The sequence below is a fragment of the Monodon monoceros genome, unplaced genomic scaffold (genome assembly GCF_005190385.1).
Source record: "Monodon monoceros isolate NGI ecotype Baffin Bay Population unplaced genomic scaffold, NGI_Narwhal_1 Super_Scaffold_11, whole genome shotgun sequence".
NCBI lineage: Eukaryota > Metazoa > Chordata > Mammalia > Artiodactyla > Monodontidae > Monodon > Monodon monoceros.
This window is the reverse complement of record NW_021703767.1, coordinates 125,973,829-125,994,113: the sequence shown is the minus strand read 5'-3', so window position 1 is coordinate 125,994,113 and position 20,285 is coordinate 125,973,829. Positions and strand designations below refer to the sequence as shown.

Here is a 20,285-nt window from a genome sequence, read left to right as displayed (position 1 = left end):
TGGCCATATAATATTCAAAATGAAACATCTGAAAAGTATAAAAGGAAATTTAAATTTATCAAGTACCTATAATGTGCCAGGCACTGGTATGAGGGCTGTTACATAATTTCATATTTATATTGATTAGAAGTAGTTATTATTAGCAAGTGTTTGAAACCAGGACTGTCTGATATCAGAGTTCACGTTCTTTTCACTGACTAATGAGCAAGACGCATGCAGATGACTCAGTATGATATCAATATTTAAAATAGTAATGAAGAGTAATTAAATGAGCATAGGCTGATGTAGTAATCACTTTTAAAAAGTACTCTGTGAAACTAGAATTTTTTAAACTACTCTGTTTTGTACAGATGAGCGTACTTATTCCTTTTTGGGATCTTCACATCCCAAATAATGATACTTTAAAAATTATACATATTTCCTTTTGCTAAAATGAGTGCAATATTCAGAAGAAGGAAATAAGATCATCTTGTGCAGAGTAATAGAAAGGACACTGCCTCCAGGACCTTTAATGTTCCTGCAGATGAACATCCAACAACCAAACCTCAACATTCCTTGACCTTTAATTTCAAAGACTCACAAAGCAGTAGGGGAAATAGACAAGAGAACACGCAACTGCAACAGAATGTAAGGAGTGCTATGTTGGAAAGCCTAACCCAGAGTCAAAAGTAGTCACAGAAGGGTTCCCAAACAAGACTACATGTAAGCTGAGTTCTGAACAACTAAAAATTATCTACCTATATGGAAAGGTGTTCCAGAGGGCACAGAATGTTCAAAAGCCCAGACGTGCTTCTGAGAGACTGCGAATTTATTGCAGTTGAGGCACAAACAGGGAGGAGAGTGGTGAGAGAAAACTGAAGAGAAAAAGAGGACCCATTTTCCATTTAAATGGAAAGTACTTAAAATGCCATGCTAAATTATTTGGCTATTATCCTGTCGGCAATAAAGGAACTAATTAATAGGATTTTTATCATGAAGTTGCTAATAATTTATGTTAAAGAATCATATTCTAAGCAGAAGGGAGAATGATATAAAATAGGGAAGCTAGTTAACAGTAAACACAATCTTCTGTTGAGGGCTTATTATGTGCCAAATACTGTGTTCTAAGGGGAATAAATTGAAGTCTCACAATCACTCTATGAAGTAAGTGGTTAATACGCCTATTTTACAGATGAGGAAACTGAAGTTCGGAGCACATACAGATTCTAAGCGATAGAGTAAGGATCCATACCTAGGGTTATCTGACTCTAAAGCCCGTGCTTCTAATCATTATTCTACAGTTCATCACATATTAACAAAGGCCGTGGGAATAATCTAAAATGAGGGCCTGAAAATGAAATGTTGGCAGAAAAGATGTAAATAGATTGAAGAGAAATTAAAGCAGCAGGATTGATAGAATTTAGGAACTAATCAGAACAGGGGATGTTGATGTTACACCTAAATTTCTAGGTAGTTGCCTACTAAGTGGCTTACAGTATAAGGCACCAAGATAGTTAACACAGGAACAAATGCTAAGGTAACAAGTTGGGCTTTAGAGATGATGATCTGCGATCCCTGAAAGATACGCTACTAGAGATGTCTAGTAGGCAGCTGGATGAATTCAAAGTCCATGGTGAAGAATCTGAGCAAGAGTAGAGACTTGGGAGTCCTCTGTATTTAGCTGGCAGCAGAAGCAATGGAAGTAGATGAGACTGTTAAAGGAGAATATGTAAATAAAGAGGGCTGACAAAAGTATCCTGGGGAACACCGATATTTAACAGATGGATGAGAAAGAAGAGCATATGAAGAAATCTAAGAAATGGTCTGAGAAGTAAGAACAAAACCAGAACATGGCATCCCAGAGGTAAGGTAAAAATGAATGGAAGGACTTCCCTGGTGGTGCAGTGGTTAAGAATCCACCTGTCAAATCAGGGGACACGGGTTCAAGCCCTGGTCTGGGAAGATCCCACATGCCGCGGAGCAACTAAGCCTGTGAGCCACCACTACTGAAGCCTGCGTGCCTAGGGCCCATGCTCTGCAGCAAGAGAAGCCACCGCAATGAGAAGTCTGCGCACTGCAACGAAGAGTAGCCCCCACTCGCCGCAACTAGAGAAAGCCTGCGTGTAGCAATGAAGACCCAACACAGCCAAAAAAAAAAAAAAAAAAAGAAAAAAAAAGAAAAAAGAATGGAATAGTTTAACGATGACAAATGTTACCAAAAGGCAAGATAAGGATTAGAAAGTATTGCAAGGATAAAGCAACTCAAGGTTGTGAGTAACTTTGGGTCAAACACTCTCAAAGTAATTAAAAGGGCTAAAGTCAAACCGCAATGGGTAGAAAGGAGATAAGAAAGAAGGCAACTCTTTCAAAAAAGTTTGACGGTAAAAATTAAAAACAGAACTACCATATGACCCAGCAACCCCACTACTGGGCATATACCCTGAGAAAACCATAATTCAAAAAGATACATGCACCCCAATGTTCACTGCAGCACACTTTACAATAGCCTTTACAGGACATGGAGCCAACCTACATGTCCACTGACAGATGAATGGATAAAGAAGATGTGGCACATATATACAATGGAATATTACTTAGCCATAAAAAGAAACGAAATTGAGCTATTTGTAGTGAGATGGATGGACCTAGAGTCTGTCATACAGAGTGAAGTAAGTCAGAAAGAGAAAAACAAATACTGTATGTGAACACATATATATGGAATCTAAAAAAATTTTTTTTAAATGGTACCGATGAACCTAGCTGCAGGGCAGGAATAAAGATGTAGACATAGAGAATGGACTTGAGGACACAGGGTGGGAGGGGGAAGCTGGGGCGAAGTGAGAGTAGCATCGACATATATACGCTACCGAATGTAAAATAATTAGCTAGTGGGAAGCAGCAGCATAGCACAGGGAGATCAGCCCGGTGCTTTGCGATGACCTAGAGGGGTGGGATAGGGAGGGTAGGAGGGAGACGCAAGAGGGAGGAGATATGGGGATATATGTATGCATATGGCTGATTCATTTTGGTGTACAACAGAACTAACACAGTATTGTGAAGCAATTATACTCCAATAAAGATCTATTAAAAGCAACAATAACAAAAACCAAAAACAATAAAGAGTGAGAAAAATAGGACAGCTGCTAGAGGTCTTCTGGCGTCTTTGTTGACCTTTTCAACATAAAAGATTTGAGAATATTTGTTGAATAAATAACTGAAAGAAAAACAAAATGCAGGCCATGCTACTAACTAGCTATGTGACCTTAGAGAAATTATCTTATATCCCAGAATTACAGATTTTAAAAATCTATAAACAAGAGGGTTGAACTATGTATTCTCTGAAGTTCTATTGCATTCTGTGATTCTGCTGAATTAATTTAGGCACTCAAACGAGAACATACAGGTGCTAACTGGTAAACCTAGTATGCAAAGGATGAATGTTCAGTTCCTGCTAGTACCTAGAACAGTGCTTGGCACATGGGCAGATGTTTAGTAAATATTTGCTGAATGAAATCCAAGTACACATAATACAGATGATACCACAATCCTAGGGAGAAATATGTAATGTGTTCATTTTATCACACAATAAATATAATTAAAAAATGATGCTAGGAGGTATTAATCCTCCTTTATTCCCTTAAATTTCATGGTTAGTGTGCAGTTTGACGCAGTCTAGGGAATCAGCTATCTTTGGAGTTGGAGGCAAAAGATTCCTTTAAAGGTCAATCATAAAGCAAATGTGTCTTATGTAAAATGATTACTTGCCAATTCATCTGAGGAGTTGTAAATTTAACATCACAACTAAGTAAGCAACCTACTGATTGTAGCATTTTAAGAAGAAAGTGGAAATGGGAAGTAACCAAGGAAATAGAGAAGCTAAAGGCCTTCTTTAGCAATAAGTTTAGCATAGATTTGGATGCAACCTAAATATTGAATGCTCAAGGAAGTTAACTTAATTGTAATCAGTTAGAATTCATTGAGAGAAATATAAGTACCAATCAATAGGTTTAGGTAAATAGGCACAGATACTGTATATTTAACAGAGTTAGCTAATCTCATATAGTAGATTCCTTTGAACAGCTGGGAACGGAATTTAGGTTTTTTTGGATTTCAGAACACAATTTTCCTACAAACTTCATTATGCTGGCATCTTACACTACATAAAGTTAACATTTACTTGGCACTTAACCGTGTACCAGGCACTAATCTAAGCTTTTGACATATTAACTCAACTAATCCTCTCAACTGTGATGGGTATTGCTATTATCACTCCCATTCTACATATGAAGAAACGGGCACAGAAATGTTAAATGCAGGCCCAAAGACACAGTTAGTAAGTGGAGTAGTAAATTAACCAGAGCAGTCTGCTTCCAGAGTCTGTGCTCTTAACCATTTTGCTATAATGACTCTTTTTATAATGTGGGAAAATTAACATATTGAAGAAACAGGCAGCATTATGGAGGTGAGAAATTTGAAACTCCAGTCAAATATATTTATAAATAAACAAAAATGCCAGTCAACCCAAAAGACGCTGAAAAAGAACAACCCAAGAACAAGGTGTGCTAATTATCTAGACTGCAATTTTAAGCAACTAGAATGTTGCTTAAATGTTCCTTTCAAATGTGTTTTCCTAGATGAAACCAATACTTTCTCTTATTTTCAGGAAGCAGCTCGGCGTTAAGAGCACTTTTTCCTAAAGTAGCTATGGAAAGGAATTCAAATGGGTCAGGTGAGAAGATTACACTGAAATTTAAATTATAACATCTTGGCTATATTCTTTTGTATGCCTTTTGCAAGTTGCTTCACTAGCCTGGTTAAAATTTTTTTTGCTTCCCCATAGATCTAGTGAAACCAAGAATTAGACGACTGAAACCCAGTACGCTCTGATGTGAAAGGGCTAAAACAGTTTCAGTTCTTCAGTGATCTATTGACAAAAATAAGAGAAATATCTCTTAGTGAGTTAAGATAATGTTTTAAAAATACACCCCGACCAGAAAAATCTCAACAATGAAGACTCCCAAATAAGGCTGGCACAATTAAGATGGTGAATTTACCATATAAGCTATATTAGAAGTTTTCTCAAAGGTACAAAGGCTCAAAATACCCTAACATCTTGGGAAGAAAAAAAAAAGATCTTAAATGTAGATTGCCCCTTAAGAGCTAAGTACTCCATATGATTATAGTCAGTGAGGAAAGATAAGGATTTAATTCCGAAACACACAGAACATGCAGATTTTAAATGGGTGATTTCTTTTCATTTTGTATCACAATTTTATGTGTCTAGAGGAAGACTAAATTTAGCTGTCCTTTTATCCACAACTATGAAATACCATTAAGATAATCACAGCCAGAAACTGAAGCCATGGAAAAACCAGCAGTAAACACATAAAACTAGTTCAACATTATCTGACAAATACACATTTTTAGAATGGGCAGAAATAAAACAGGATAAAGGTGTGAAATAAGGACCTAGATCACGCCAAAGATCTTAGATTATGAAAATAAAGCCTGTTAAGAATTTAGTGTTCAGTTTTCATGATAAAAATGGGGCACAAAACTAAACTAGTTACAAACAAGACCAAGGGGTTACCTTACTAGGCCAGGGACTGGCAAACTTTTTGTATAAAGGGTCAGATAGTAAATATTTTAGGCTTTGTGGGTCATAATGTCTCTGTTCGACCTACTTAACTCTGCCACTGGAGCAAGAAAGCAGCCCTAATCAGTACATAAATGAATGAGCATTACTGTGTTCCATTAGAACTTTATTTACAAAAACAGGTGTCTGGCCAGATTTGGCCCATGGGCTATATAGTTTGTCCAGTCTGTATTGGGCTATAAAGCTCTTTGGAGGTATAAACTGTGTTATGCTTATCTGTACTTAGCATCATTACTAACATATAACGAGGCTCATTTAATTATTTTTCAGCTCAACTAAGTCATTCTATCATAGTAAATATGATAGAAACACATGTAACTAAATTCATTCACTTGGGATGCATCGGTGTCACTATTGTGGTAGGGTAAACCCTATGGAATATCTTTGAAATTGCTTTCTTATATCAATAACTGCTACTAGCTTCTCTTTTGAGGCTAAGGAGTGAGTGTGCCACTCTTGTTAATACACAGTAAAATAACTACTGGATTTTTAAACCCCAAATGTAATACCTAGTTTTCAATGTTGTTGCTGTTCTTGGCGATCTGAATCCCCACCTGCTTGACTCCTGCCATTGCCTCAAAGGCTAATCCACTTATGATCCAGGAACCCTTAAGCTGCCTACTGTAGTTCCAAAACATCTTCTGATTTCTCTTTTCTGTGGTGTACAAAGATGAAGAAGCTAAAGGAGGAGTCAGAGGAACAGGGGAAAAGTAGTGACTGTTAGGACCAAAGCGAGAGATTTGAATTCCCAGATTTTCAAAACACAGATGGAGGACAAAATCTACCATGCTATATTCCAAACCTACAGTAGATACTGAGCATGTTTACATGCTCCCGTAACCTTATATAATAGTTCATTTAGTATTAATTTTTGGTTTTGGCAGGGGAGAAGATTAGGAAAGCACAGACTAGGACTGCAATTTAATGCCATCAAAACAACAATTATTGTTGACTGAAACATTTCTTTTAATCTTCCCAACAACCCTATCCAGCAGTGAATATCACATATTAGGAAACTGAAGTTCAAATGTGAAGTAACTTGCATACCTTTGTCATAGGTGGTAAGAAATGGAGTCAAAATTCAAACTCGGATTTAACTCCAAAGACCATGCTCCAACAGAAAAAATGCTGGAAATATATCCTGTTTATAAACTGGGAGCTTCTTATATATATAAATTAGGTGAGCAACAATAAGTCGTTTAAACAAATACCTAGTAATTACGGAATGACCACTGGAAAAAAAATTTCAAAATTAAAAACCTACTGTGGAAAGGAAAAGGCATTACTTTATCAGGGAATATTAAATAGGTTAAAACACTTATTTCCTTTTACTCAAATAAAAGGCCTGACAGGAAAGTAAACTTTTATCATTAATTTTGGTGGAGAAAGATCTCCAATCTCTGTACTGAAAAGTGGGAAGTGTTAATGTTTCATTTAAATATTCTTAATGTTGCTTTAGGCCTCTAATAAACTCAGTTAAAACACATTTTTACGTTATAATAATTGTTATTTAGAAAAGATCGTCTCAGTCCTGGCTCATTACTTAGATTCTGAGGTATTAAATATCTTAGGAGTTAAGAATATTTATAAAGTGGTACTTTAAAGACCACTGTCCCTGTGTAAGTAAAAACAGCATCCAACTGGACAGGTTAGGGAAGCTGAGGAAGCCTTATGCTGTCCTTCAAGGGGTGGGAAGGTATTCCTTACCAGATAGAAAGCTCCAAAAGTAGAGGCCCAGGAATAGGGTTGCAAACACAGCATAGAATTCTTAATAGAATGTTGAAATCGTGACTTGTAAGTTCTCTTTTAAGTTGAACATATTTACTTCTGACTTCCACAGGTTTTTAGAATGTTAAGAGTTGGATAAAACTTTGGACAAGTTCAGAGTTCAGTATAAACAGCCATCTACTTATGTATTCCAGATTTTAAAAAAAGAACATTCTGAGAGCTGAACAAGAAATGAATATAAAACAAGTCTTGGATCTTTCTCTCCTTTCCTAGACCAGTCAATCAGGCACTTGAGATAGGATATATTAATAGAAACAAAGCTATCAAAGAATGACTCTGAAGTCATGGACCAATCAAAAAGAAACGCTTAAAATTAACTCGATAGTTAGTGAGGATAGTCTTCTCAAGAAATAAAAGGTAGGGGAAAAAGATCTAGAAAAGAATGAAGTAAAATGGTTATAAACTACTAAAAATTCATTCCTAGAGGGATAGCTATTATTTCCAACTCTTGGCCCCATTCCCTCCCCCTTCAAAGCAGTTAACTCTGCAGATGGAGAGGTACTATCTATGTTTTGTTACTATAGGAATTTGGGGGAAGGACCTGAGTGAGCTATCTCTTTTCTTATTCATTGCTATTCTAAAGGACTGGGAAGGGGAGAGGAAGAGGTCTAGAAAGCAGCCTGTAGATTTTTATACACAGCAAGGTTAAACATGTCTCTTCATGGGGCTTGGCCACCACCAGTCCCATGTTCACCCTAAACTTCTCCTTTCCCCAGTTTGTTTGGAGGTGAACAAGTTGAAATTTGCAGAGGAGAACCTTTAGTCAAGAGGGAAACGGAGGACCAAATTTCACAGTAAACATGCTATACTCCTCAATAATAATTTCACTTGTAGCTCTCTGGGGGATGTAGACTTTCTTTAATTTAAAGACTTAGGGATAAGGCCTGGGTTCAGAATGCAGGGATGTTTGCCCCAGGCCATTCCCACTGCTGTCTAGAATAGAAACATGCAGGGTAAGGCAGAGAGCACTACAAATTTAGGACTACAGAGAGTAGGACAGCTCCTCCCAGGAGGAAAAAAAATTGAGGATAAATTCTAGATCCCCAAGCCAAAAAAGGCAATAGGGGCATTAGTTTAGCCCTAACTCTTATTTACCTGGCTCTTTAAATGTCTTTGTATATGTCCAGAAGGAGCTGAAGGAAGAAGGATGTTTTCTGCTACAGAGAAGAGAAACGGAAGGCTGCTTCTACAGGACCAGCACTAGGGGGCACCGGAGCAAAGTATACTGAGCATGACCTGTGAGACTGCCAAAGAGCTTCAACTCTGGAAATTAGGGGAACAGAGGAAATACCCATTGGTGAAACCCAGTGCACTTCCATTTCAAATAAAGATCTAATCCTGTTCTTGATACAGTCATCTCATATACTCAATTTATAGAATACTGCTTACTGTTGAGTTAAATTATAATTTGAATTTAAACTTCAAATATAACTACCATTCATAATCCCCTGAACGACAGTGTTCATGACAATAGGGAAGAAAGATAAATTTTAGAAAGTACTCTCTAAAGAGCAATTTAGCAATATGTATTAAGCCTTAAAAGTATGTACAGTCTTTGATCAAGCAATTCCATTTCTAAGAATATAAGATGTAACAATGCAAAACACAGAACAAGCTTTTGCACCAGAATGTCCACCACAAAATTAATTTTATTAGTTAAAATGTTTAAACAACCTAAATATCCAAGAGAGGAGAGTGGTAAAATAAATTATGGTATACCTACACTAGGGACTACCATGCATACATTAAAAATATTATCTATAAACATTTAATAAATGAAGAAAATGTTATGTTAATTGAAGAGGAGACAAAATTATAAATACATCATGATCTCAGTAAGATTGAAAAATATGTAAGAAAAAGTACTAAAAGAAAATACACCAAAATATTAACAGTGGTTATCCACAGGTGGTAAGATTTGGAAATTTTATTTTATGTATATAGTCTTTACAATGAACACATACTCAAGTAAGAAGGCTCAAATTTAAGAAAACCATTCTACCTTATATTTTAAAACAAATAAACATAATTTATTAATTAAAAATGTAAGTGACCTCTTCAGAGATTTAAATAAATTTCTATAAATGTAACAATGAGTAGAGAAAAACAGAGCAGTCAGGTGGCCAGCTCCCTCACTAGATAAATGGCTCATTCTATATGAACATAATTATTCCACAACAAAAAAACAAAATTAATTCATGTGATAAGACTTTCAAGTTGTCTCTACAAAATCAATATTACAAATGTTAAATATATAGACCCCAAGCGTCTGCTATATTACATTTAAATTTCAGGAAACAAATTAAAGGGTAAAAAAGGATAGAGAATTTCAGGTGCATCATTAGCAAAGTCTTCCATATACTTTAACTAAGCCACTGACATTACAAACTCAGCCATTTAAAATCACAGTAACTTCTCATTTAAATACCTTTAGGGATACAGAATGATGAAAGAAAACTGCCATGTGACATAATTTTTCGATACCCAACTAACTGATAAATGATATTGCTAGTTTGTGTTCAGTGAGGAGTCAACCAGTGTGTCCTTAGAAAATCTGTTTTTAAAAAAACACCACCAACAAAACTCTAAACGTAGTTGTATTAAAAGCTTCACAATACAAGATTTTAAAGAGTACTAACAGAAAGACACTAGGATTGAGATTCAAAAGACTTGTGCTGTAAGTCTGTGATTTTAGATGTCTCAATTTTTGTTAAGTATAAGGTTCCTTATCTGTAAAATGGGATTATAACATCTGCTTTATAGGATTATTAAGCAGATTTAATTAAATTAGAGCATTTAAAGTGATTAACAAAATGTAAAGTATCAACAAGGTAAAAATAACAACGTCCCCTTTTAGGCCTTACCTAAAACAAACAGGTTTCATCAAGTTATTTCCAAATTCCTTTATAGCTCTAATATTACATTTACAAACAACAGAAGAATGCTGCTACACCAAATAAGATACAGAACATACTAAGCACTTTTCTAGTATTCATTCAGGCCCAACAACTCAATGAGTTATATGTGATAAACCAAAACCTATGATTAGAAGATGGAGAATCAAGAAGTTTTCGTAGTAGTAGTTTTTAAAAATTAATTTTTGTGATATTAATATTCACTTTAAATATCAACAACAAAAACAATCCCTCAAAAAGTATCAAAAGGTATAAAGGAAAAAGTAAATTTCTTTCCTTCGTATGCTTGCCCCCAAAGAATTTCTATTTCCCAGAGGTAACCACTGTTAAGATTCTTGTATATTTATCCAGACATCTTCAGTATAGCAGTTATTATTAACCTTAGCATAGACTGCAGAATTCTAGAGCTAGAAAGAACTGGCCCAATACAACTTTAAATTTCATAAAATGTAACCTGAGACACAGATAAGTGATTTTTCACTTGTTATTAGTACCTGGAAAGCCCTTTACAACTGATAAAATGCTTTGATACAAATTATCTATTTTAAAATTATTTAAGTGACTTCCCTAAAGGTTATTTACACAAGTTAATGATGTGGCTGAGACTATACTTAGGAAGTTGGTATCTTATCAAGTGGGATGTTAATAATATGTGTACAAAGCTGATGTATGTGGCTCTTACATTTTCAGAGATATCCTATATCATATAGGGGATTAGAAAGTTTGGCAATTCCTGATCTTGTGATTATTATAAGTAAGAATCATTAAAATAATTATTTTAAAAGGAGGAATATTAGCAACGAAAGATTAATTTTTCAAGTTTGCATGTATCCTGAAGATTCATGTTTTTCAAGATTATCTCTTTGAGACAACCACTTTTAAACTATAGATGCAACCGATACACGATTACTAAATATACTTTGGTTTACAAAAATTATCAACTTCAAAGTGAGAAGAAACAGCTTGAGAGACACCTAAGTAAGGAGAAGTTCACATGTGATATAAATGCACACAAAACTACAAATGGAAATCAACTGAACAATAAAGCACCTAAAAGATGCTATGGCATTCTTTCTGGAATGAAGAAAATCAGTGTTGCCTGCAAAATCTGCATTGCCACTGTGGCAATGACAACAACAAAATCTGTAGAATGATTAATGACAAAAAGGAAGTTATTTTTATTAGGAGAATGTATCAGATGAAAATTAAACAGAAAGGCAAGGAATCTCAAAATAATTCTGCTGTAACAGGATTAAAAAAATAGAAAATATTCAAAGAAGTAGGTCCAAGAATAGAGATTCTCACTCTAATTATGGAACATAGTTGTAAAAGGACAAAATTTAAATTAAATGGAGGAAATAACCACTAATTATGCTAAAGTTTTAGGCTAGTGTATATTCCAAATTTACTAAAATGTAGTCATCAACATTCAGTTAAAATACAAATAACTCAGATAACCAAAATGATGTCAGTGGAAAAAAACAATATAAAAGTCAACCAGGTGAAAAAATCAGAATAAAAGTAATTGTGTATAATATATAAACTCTTGCTTTCAAATTTGAACTTACACATATTCAATCTCTTTTAATCTTACCATATAAAATAACATTTAAAAAATATGAAAATGTAATATAGTTTTAAAGTGGTTTTGTTTTTCAAGACTGAAACTGTTAATAAAATAGAAAAAAAAAAACCCAATTACTTCCAAAGGCAAAGAAATCCTCAAATTATTCATAGGAAAGGACAAAAAGAAATTCTTTCTCCGAGAAAAGAACGCTCCATATCAAGCAGTTGTTTATATATGGAAATGTATTATTTACGTTCTTTACTGGTTGAATAGCTTGTGTTTTGTTAAGCTGAGGATATGTAAACATCATAGTATTTTTATCTGGTTCTTTATCAAGTGTTTGCTCTTTACTCATATATTCAAGACTCTTTGATTTCATAAAACAATTGAAACATATTTGTTTTATATTTAAGTCAGATAATTCCAATGTATAAAATACTGTTTTAGTCTGATTCTCTTCATGGTTTCTAATTTTCTTTTTAGTAGTGTTTTTTTTTTTTTTTTTGCCATGAGCTCATTTTTCTTAAAACTTTGTGGAAAACTCTTTGAGGCAAGTTCCTTCAGAAAGGATTTATATTTGATTGTCTTAGGTTGCTTGGGAATACCACCACTACAGAACATTTTAAATCAAAATCTTATTTTGTTTTTCTGTTTGTTTTTTTTTCTAATGGACCACAGAAATAGTATGAATTTAGGGTGCAAACCTATGTGACAGTTAGCTCATGGTTATAAACTTTCATGGGTGACCTATTTTCCCCCCTTTAATTAATGACAAATTTTAAGACAGGCTGTTTCCCTTATATTCCCCCATGAATGGAACTGGTATGGATTTATTTCTAATTTACCCTCATGCTGGTGTAGCTCTTTAGGATCCCAAATTTATCAAGGAGACATGCTACCTATTAGACTTTCCTCCTCGAGAGGGCCTTGGGATTCGCTAGATTAGAAAATATCCTCAGTAGGCTTTAGTACTATGCTTAACTCTCTTGGATCCTAGTTTCACTTAACTTCTGGTTTGTATTTTCCCTTTTGTTTTGCATGGTCACGTGTAGATTAAAAATTAGAAAGAAAAATTTTATCCAACGATGTAAACTTAAAAAAAAAAGTATTCTTTAGTTGGGGTCCCAAGGTGCCATAATGCCAGAACTGAAAGCTACATACTTTTGTCTTTCAATATTATTCTCTTTTTTATAGCATGTCACCTATCAGAGCTCTTGTGGTTTCAACAACAGTTACCTCTTATAAGAATTTAAACTTTGTATACACATATAACTCTGTGTCTATTGCTCAAAAAACTGTTTATCTTCCAAAGAGGTAAAATATATATACAGGATACAGCAATAATTGATAACATTATTATATATTTTATTAAAATTATAATTTATTACAATAACTGATAAAAATAAATTATTAAATAATGAGTTAAGCAAAGTTATTTTGCTTTAGTAGTATCCCTTCTGCCTACAGAAACTCTTACTTACTTTGGAAGGAGAACCATCAGTAATTTTCACCAACTGCCAAAGAATCGAGTAATGGGAACACTGCAGTGCCTGTACGACTATCTGTATCAAATAAAAAATTCAAACAAATGAGACATAATTTACGTTTGTACAATATTAAGAGAACAATATTTATCATAGTTTTTATCTTACAATAAGGTTTCAAGTTCAAATATTTGTAGAATTAATGAGAATGTATAAAATAATATTTAGTTAAAAAAAAGACAAAACCAACATATCAGTCTAGAGAATAAAGATACAATGTATCTCGATAAATATGGACCCAAATGATACTACACTTTAAACAAAACTGCACTGTCAGAATACTTTGCTCAGTCAGATTTTTAAGGGGAGATTGAAGAAATTGTTTTTATCCAAATTTTATACCTAAATGATTACTTATTTTGCTTTAAAGAATTTTTAATATAAAATACAACACATACAGAAATGTGCATAAAACATATACAAAACAATGATTGAAGTATATGAAGAAAATGCTGTGTCACAGATTAGTCTTTGTAGAAAAATGTGGCTATTCTTTGATATGACACCAATACTCCAATTTACGTTTGTGAGAGAAAGCAAAAGACATCTTCCTCTTATTATGAAAATAGTCTGACCTTATGAGCCTGCCCTGGAAATTCCCCCAGGCTCCCTGGACCACACTTTGAGAATCACTGCTCTGGGAACAGGATTGCTGGGTCATATAGTATGTGTATATTTAACTTTACAGTAGATAGTACCAAATTTTTGTCCACAGTGGCTGTATCTAATAGTCTTTGACAGTTCCTGCGGCTCCATGTTTTTACCAACATTTGATATCATCAGGTGTTTTAAATCTGGTTATTTTATTATGTACGAGTAGTATCTTAATGTGGTATTAATTTACATTTTTCTAATTACCAATGGAGATGAGCACCTTTTCATTTTTTATTGGGCCTGAATTCCTGTTCTGTGAAATGTTTATCCATATTTTTCAGAGAGACAAATAGAAGAATTTAGGAAAATAAACACTGGTTAAGAATCATAATAAAAAAGAAAATTTCATTTTGGATAGGTCTTTTACTACATTTTTGTTTGAATACATGGTACATCTTTATTGCAGTAAAGCATGTCTGATAATATGATATTCCATTATTATAATGTCTCTATTATTTTCTCCTCTTGATAAACTAAAAACCCTAAGAGAATGTAGAGAATAAATCAAAAGAGAAATCAGTAAGTGGAATGCTTAAGGAAGTACAATTTTGGCTGGTTTTACTTTAAAAATTTCAGGTTTCAGATCACGTAAGTAAAAGATATCTCCAATGCACCTACTCAGCACTGAAAATAACTCATCAGAATTAGAGGGATGAGTGGTGCTGCTTTTCATACAAAACTAATGAGATGTCAGGGTTTTATTAAACATGATAATTAAATGATTGATTCATGTCAGAATGCCAGAAACAAGACTACCGAAACACTGTCAACTTATGAACATTAATGTTAAAGAAATCATCTTACTATACTTAGGGGATACTCAATATGGTACACCTCTGGTTCTGAGACACCTTGTGATAACCTTTACTTTATACTAAGAAGTACTAAAGTGGTTTGTGTGATTTAAAACTTTTTCTTGAATTTGAAACAATCTGCATTGTTAAATTACTAGAAGAGTGATATACAAATGAACATTAACCAACGGGAAATTAAGATATGGAAAAAAGTAATGTTGAAGAACTGCCTGATTTTGGTTATATCTATCCTAATCATTACAAATATCATTTCCTTTCCTTCTACATTTCTATGACCTATATACTAGGAATTATTCAAAGTGTGTTCCAAAGTTGTGCACACAAGTTTCTTAGATGTGGTTATAAGAGAAGAGAGAGATTGGTCACTTCAATACCTATTTCCAATACAGCATCTCCATTTTAATTTTCAATATATTGGTATTCATCATACATTTACTTTAAAAGGGCTCCACTGTATTATTTTAAAATAAAAAGCTCACTCTCATTGACTGGGAAATATTTTGCTTTCTCACAGGTGTAATTATATAACAATACAGTTGATCACACTTCAAAAGAAAATTCAAAACTCTTCCTTCCAGGCTTTACATCAGTCATATTGATTTTATCCCCTATACTAGCAATGTTATCCTAACTCGTCAAAAGTCGTTTATTTAGCAACTTCATCTTTCTGTAGTACATGTAAAACAAGAAGGACAAGCAATAAAACAACAAAAAAGCCAAAAGAGATTATTCTAACCTATTAGCACCACAGTCCTTCTGCCTTTTCTTGACTAACACTGCTCTGACCCTGGAAAGGATCTTCAAATAATTCCAATTATTAGTCTGATGACTAAGAATTTCTTCCAACCCTACTCTTCTGACCTCATTTTTCCACAAGGTAATGATGTACCTGGAAGGACACAGTAATGTATATTGCATACTTCTGGGCAAAAATTAGTTAAGAAGCAGGACTGCCTTCTCCATCTTCTCCTTCCCTATCCGCCAGCAGGATACCAATAACCCAAGAGACCATGGGTCCCTGAATGACTTGGCAGTGCAGTGACACGCCGCTTCCTTTAATTGTGCCTTAATGTTATGTAAGTGAGAAATAAATTTCTATTGTGTTAAGCCTCTGAGATATTGAGATTAATCTATTATAGCAGTTAGCATTACCTTAACCAACATAAAAATTATTTTTTACTAGCCTTTTTTCTTAATAATTACTTTTATCTATTTAAAGGAGCTAGCTCTACCTTTGATTAGCAGACTGAATCAATGAGAATCATTCAACCTACAGCTAATGATATATCTTGAAAATGAAGATGAACTATATTATTACATCTAAGTTAAGACCAAGGGATAAACTCTTAGAATGTTTAAAGTTTAGAAAAACTGAATTTGCCTGAAAATAAAACCTGACAGGAAACTAATAAACGCATGTGCAGATATATGTTATCTACACATACAGGACATGTTTAAAATTCTGAAAATCCACATAATGACTGGGATAAATTTAGGCTCTTTTACTTTTCTGTTTGCAAGAGACTTTAAGGGGAAGGAGGCTCAAATTTTTTAGTGCACAAGTACATGACAAAAGAGTGAACTAGGGCTTCCGTGGTGGCGCAGTGGTTGAGAGTCCGCCTGCCGATGCAGGGGACGCGGGTTCGTGCCCCGGTCTGGGAGGATCCCACATGCCGCGGAGCGGCTGGGCCCGTGAGCCATGGCCGCTGAGCCTGCGCTCCGCAACGGGAGAGGCCACCAACAGTGAGAGGCCCGCGTACCGAAAAAAAAAAAAAAAAAGAGTGAACTAAACTTAATACTAGTCTGCTTCTAATATCCAAAACTGATCTTTTTATCATATTTAGACTTGGTTAACATGAGTGACATTAATATTCCCTTTTAAAAAGAGCCTTTAGGTACAAATTAATAATCAACATGGTTTCACCAAAAAAGGCATAAGCCTGGTAAATAAGTGCATGAAAAGATGTTCAACATCATTAGCATTAAGAAAATATATATTCAAAAGCACAGTGAAACACCACTACATATCTACTTGGATGGCTAGAGTAAAAAATATTGACAATATCAAGTGCTGATGAGGATGCAGAACAACTGGAACTCTCATATATTGCTGGAAGAAATGCAGAATGGTACAGCCACTCTGGAAAATGGTTTGGCAGTTTCTAATAAAGTTAAACATACACTTATCATAAGACCCAGCAATTATACTCCTGGGCATTTACTTTAGAGAAATGAAAATTTATGTTCAAACGAAAGACTGTATACTAATATTCATAGCACTTTTTATTGTGATAGCCAAAAGCTGGAAACAACCCAAATATCTTTCAACAGTTGAATGAATAAAACAAACTGTGGTGCATCTACACAATGGAATACAACTAAGCAGTAAAAACAAACCAACTACTGACTCACACAACAACTTGGATTAATCTCAAAGGCATTATGCTCAGGGTTTACATACTGTACAATTCCATTTATTTGGAAATCTCAGAAAGACAAAACTATAGTGATGGAAAACAGATGGGTGGTTTTCAGGAGTTGTAAGTAGCTCAATCATATGACTATAAAGGGATAATATGAAGAAGTTTCGGGGATGATGAAACTGTTTTGTATCCTGATTGTGGTGGTAACTACGTAAATCTATACATATGTTAAAATTCATAACTTTACACAGGAAGGAAGACAAGTCAGTTTTACTGTATAATAATTAAAAATAAGAATCAGTGTGGCAAAGAGCAGAGTTTGCAGTAGTAGTTTTGAGTAAATGCAAAGAAAAGCACAAACACTGAAGCTAGTAACAAATAAGCCTTAATATATTCATAAGCAAAAACTGGACTAAAATTAAACAACTCCTGTATTATGTTCTGTCTAAAGAAATGTGTTGATTTCCAGTTCACAATGATAGGTTAAGTACCAGCATCTGATCTCTCCCCACAATTCTCAATGAAACAATACAGTGCAAAAGAAGTTTGGAAAAAATAAAAATACAAAATAGTAAGAGTTTGACATGGGGCAAACATCAGAAGGCATGGGATACTATAAACAGCAGTAGCAAATTAGCAGTAGAAAATTTGAAGAGACAATGAAAATAATTTAAAAGCTTGGTTAAAGTGGGTATGCAACAGCTATGAGACTTTAGGCAAGTTATTTAATATCTCTATGTTTCAGTTTCATAATCAATAAAATGAGAATAACGATGTATATTCTATAGGGTTGTCATGAGGCTTCAAGAAATGTATGCACATAAAGACTTAAAATAGTACCTGGTACATAATAAGTACAAAACTTAAATTTTCTATTATTGATGGCTTGATAGGTCCAAAGTTACTGATATGATTACATTTCCTTCTTTATGGGTTTAATCACACTATTTTGTTATACAGCATATATTTACCAAAATAATTTATGAATTGTTCTTTATTGGCTTTCAATTTTTAGAATCTGGAAAGATATTCTTGGAACTATGTATTGAAGCAGAATTTTAATATTTAATTTTTCTTAGATGTTGCCTAAGAGAAGGTTTAAACTTACAGATATACAGATATACCAACAGGAAATTGGCACAAAGGCCACAAAACAGGATAAGGAGAATTTTAATATTTTTTGCCTTCATTTTACAAAAAAATGTGTGAAGAAATACTACAATAAATTCTGAAATGTGGGTTCTTTACAAATGAATGACTATTGTGTTAGGGAACTGCAGTAAGTTTTATATTTTCCATAGGTTAAGAATTCATTGGCATAGGGGTAGGCATAAACAGACCCTGGAACATATTCTTGTGCCAGAAAGTATGGAAGTGCTCAAAAAAATATTTAAAGCACATAGGAACAGGCTGGAAAGAAATTCCCCCTGGCTAAATCTGCAACAATTTCAGCACCAAAATGAATAACAATAGTACTGTTTTAACCAGATGAACAGAACAGGAATAAAACAGAAACCCATGAGTCCACACTGATACTAAATTTTAAAAAATAAATTTGAAATTTAAAAAGGTAAACAAATTAGTAAGTACATAAATAACCAAAGGGAGAAGGGAAAGTTCTTCCTTAGAGCAGAGGGCCAACAAATAAATATAAAATAAATGACAGAGTTAGGAGATCGCCACTTCAGTTACCATTTTGTGACTATCATAATAATAAACGAGTCAGGCAAAATCGCAAAAGAATGCTCAAATTATTATGTCAAAGTCTGATAGGAAACAGGATTATTTACACAGTCTTAAAGAATATTCCCACAGATTACTTATTCATTAAAAAAGAAAATGGTAACTCTACATGGGAGATACTCAGCAGACCTTACTTACAAAAGTGATCAAAATTAATTATCAACAATACTGAACAAACTGCCATCATGTGCTTCCTGATGTGATTCACTGAAAACAGAATATCATTTATGTAGCATTCCTGCCACGAATGCATAATCTCAATCTAAACGTGTAGATCAGACAAAAGTAAATGGAGAACATTCTATGAAATAACTGGTCAGTACTCTTCCAAATGTCAATGTCATGAAAGGCAAAGCCTGAAAAACCATTCAGATTAAAGGAGAACAAAAAAAAGACATTACAAAAATGCAATGTGGGACTTCCCTGGTGGTGCAGTGGTTAAGAACCCACCTGCCAGTGCAGGGGACATGGGTTCGAGCCCTGGTTGGGAAGATTCCACATGCCATGGAGCAACTAAGCCCGTGTGCCACAATTGCTGAGCCTGTGCTCTAGAGCCCATGAGCCACAACTACTGAGCCCACGCACCACAACTACTGGAGCCCATGCGCCACAACTACTGAAGCCCACATGCCTAGAGCCTGTGCTCCGCAACAAGAGAAGTTACTGCAGTGAGAAGCCCGTGCACCTCAACGAAGAGCAGGCCCCGCTTGCCACCAACTTGAGAAAGCCCATGTGCAGAAACGAAGACCAAACACAGCCAAAAATAAATAAATAAATTTATTGTAAAAAATTTTCTAAAAAAAAAGAAATACAATGTGCTATTATGGCTTGGATCCTGGGCTGGAGAAAAATTGCTATAAAAATATTATTAATATTTATTGTACACATGCATATTAATATTATATGGGGAGAAAGAGTGAGAGGGAGAGAAAGCGAGAGGCGTGCAAGCATGTAAGAGTACAACTGGGAAAAATTATTGACAATTGAAGGAAATAAGAGTTGATTTTTCGATTATAACTTTTCTATAATTCAACTTTAAAAAAAGTATTTTAAGAATAGCTGAATTTTTTAAACTTTGGTTTTACCTATTCTAGTATAATCGTTAAAATAGCACTGACATGAGAAAAGGTAGACCACAGAAAGAGGAAGGAAAAAAGAATTCAGTTAATCCTGAAGAGTGGGACTGTGAAACTTCTAGTTG

General features: G+C 34.4%; 1 protein-coding gene across 4 annotated transcripts in view; it reads right to left on the bottom strand.

The window, feature by feature from the left end:
* STAG1 (stromal antigen 1) overlaps positions 1-20,285 on the bottom strand; it is a 434,108-nt gene that overhangs the window by 26,787 nt on the left and 387,036 nt on the right. For all 4 annotated transcript variants that reach the window (XM_029214246.1, XM_029214245.1, XM_029214243.1 and 1 more), the window contains exon 22: positions 13,387-13,467. In XM_029214246.1, coding sequence (XP_029070079.1) covers positions 13,387-13,467 — 81 coding nt within the window. The remainder of the gene's footprint in view (positions 1-13,386; positions 13,468-20,285) is intronic.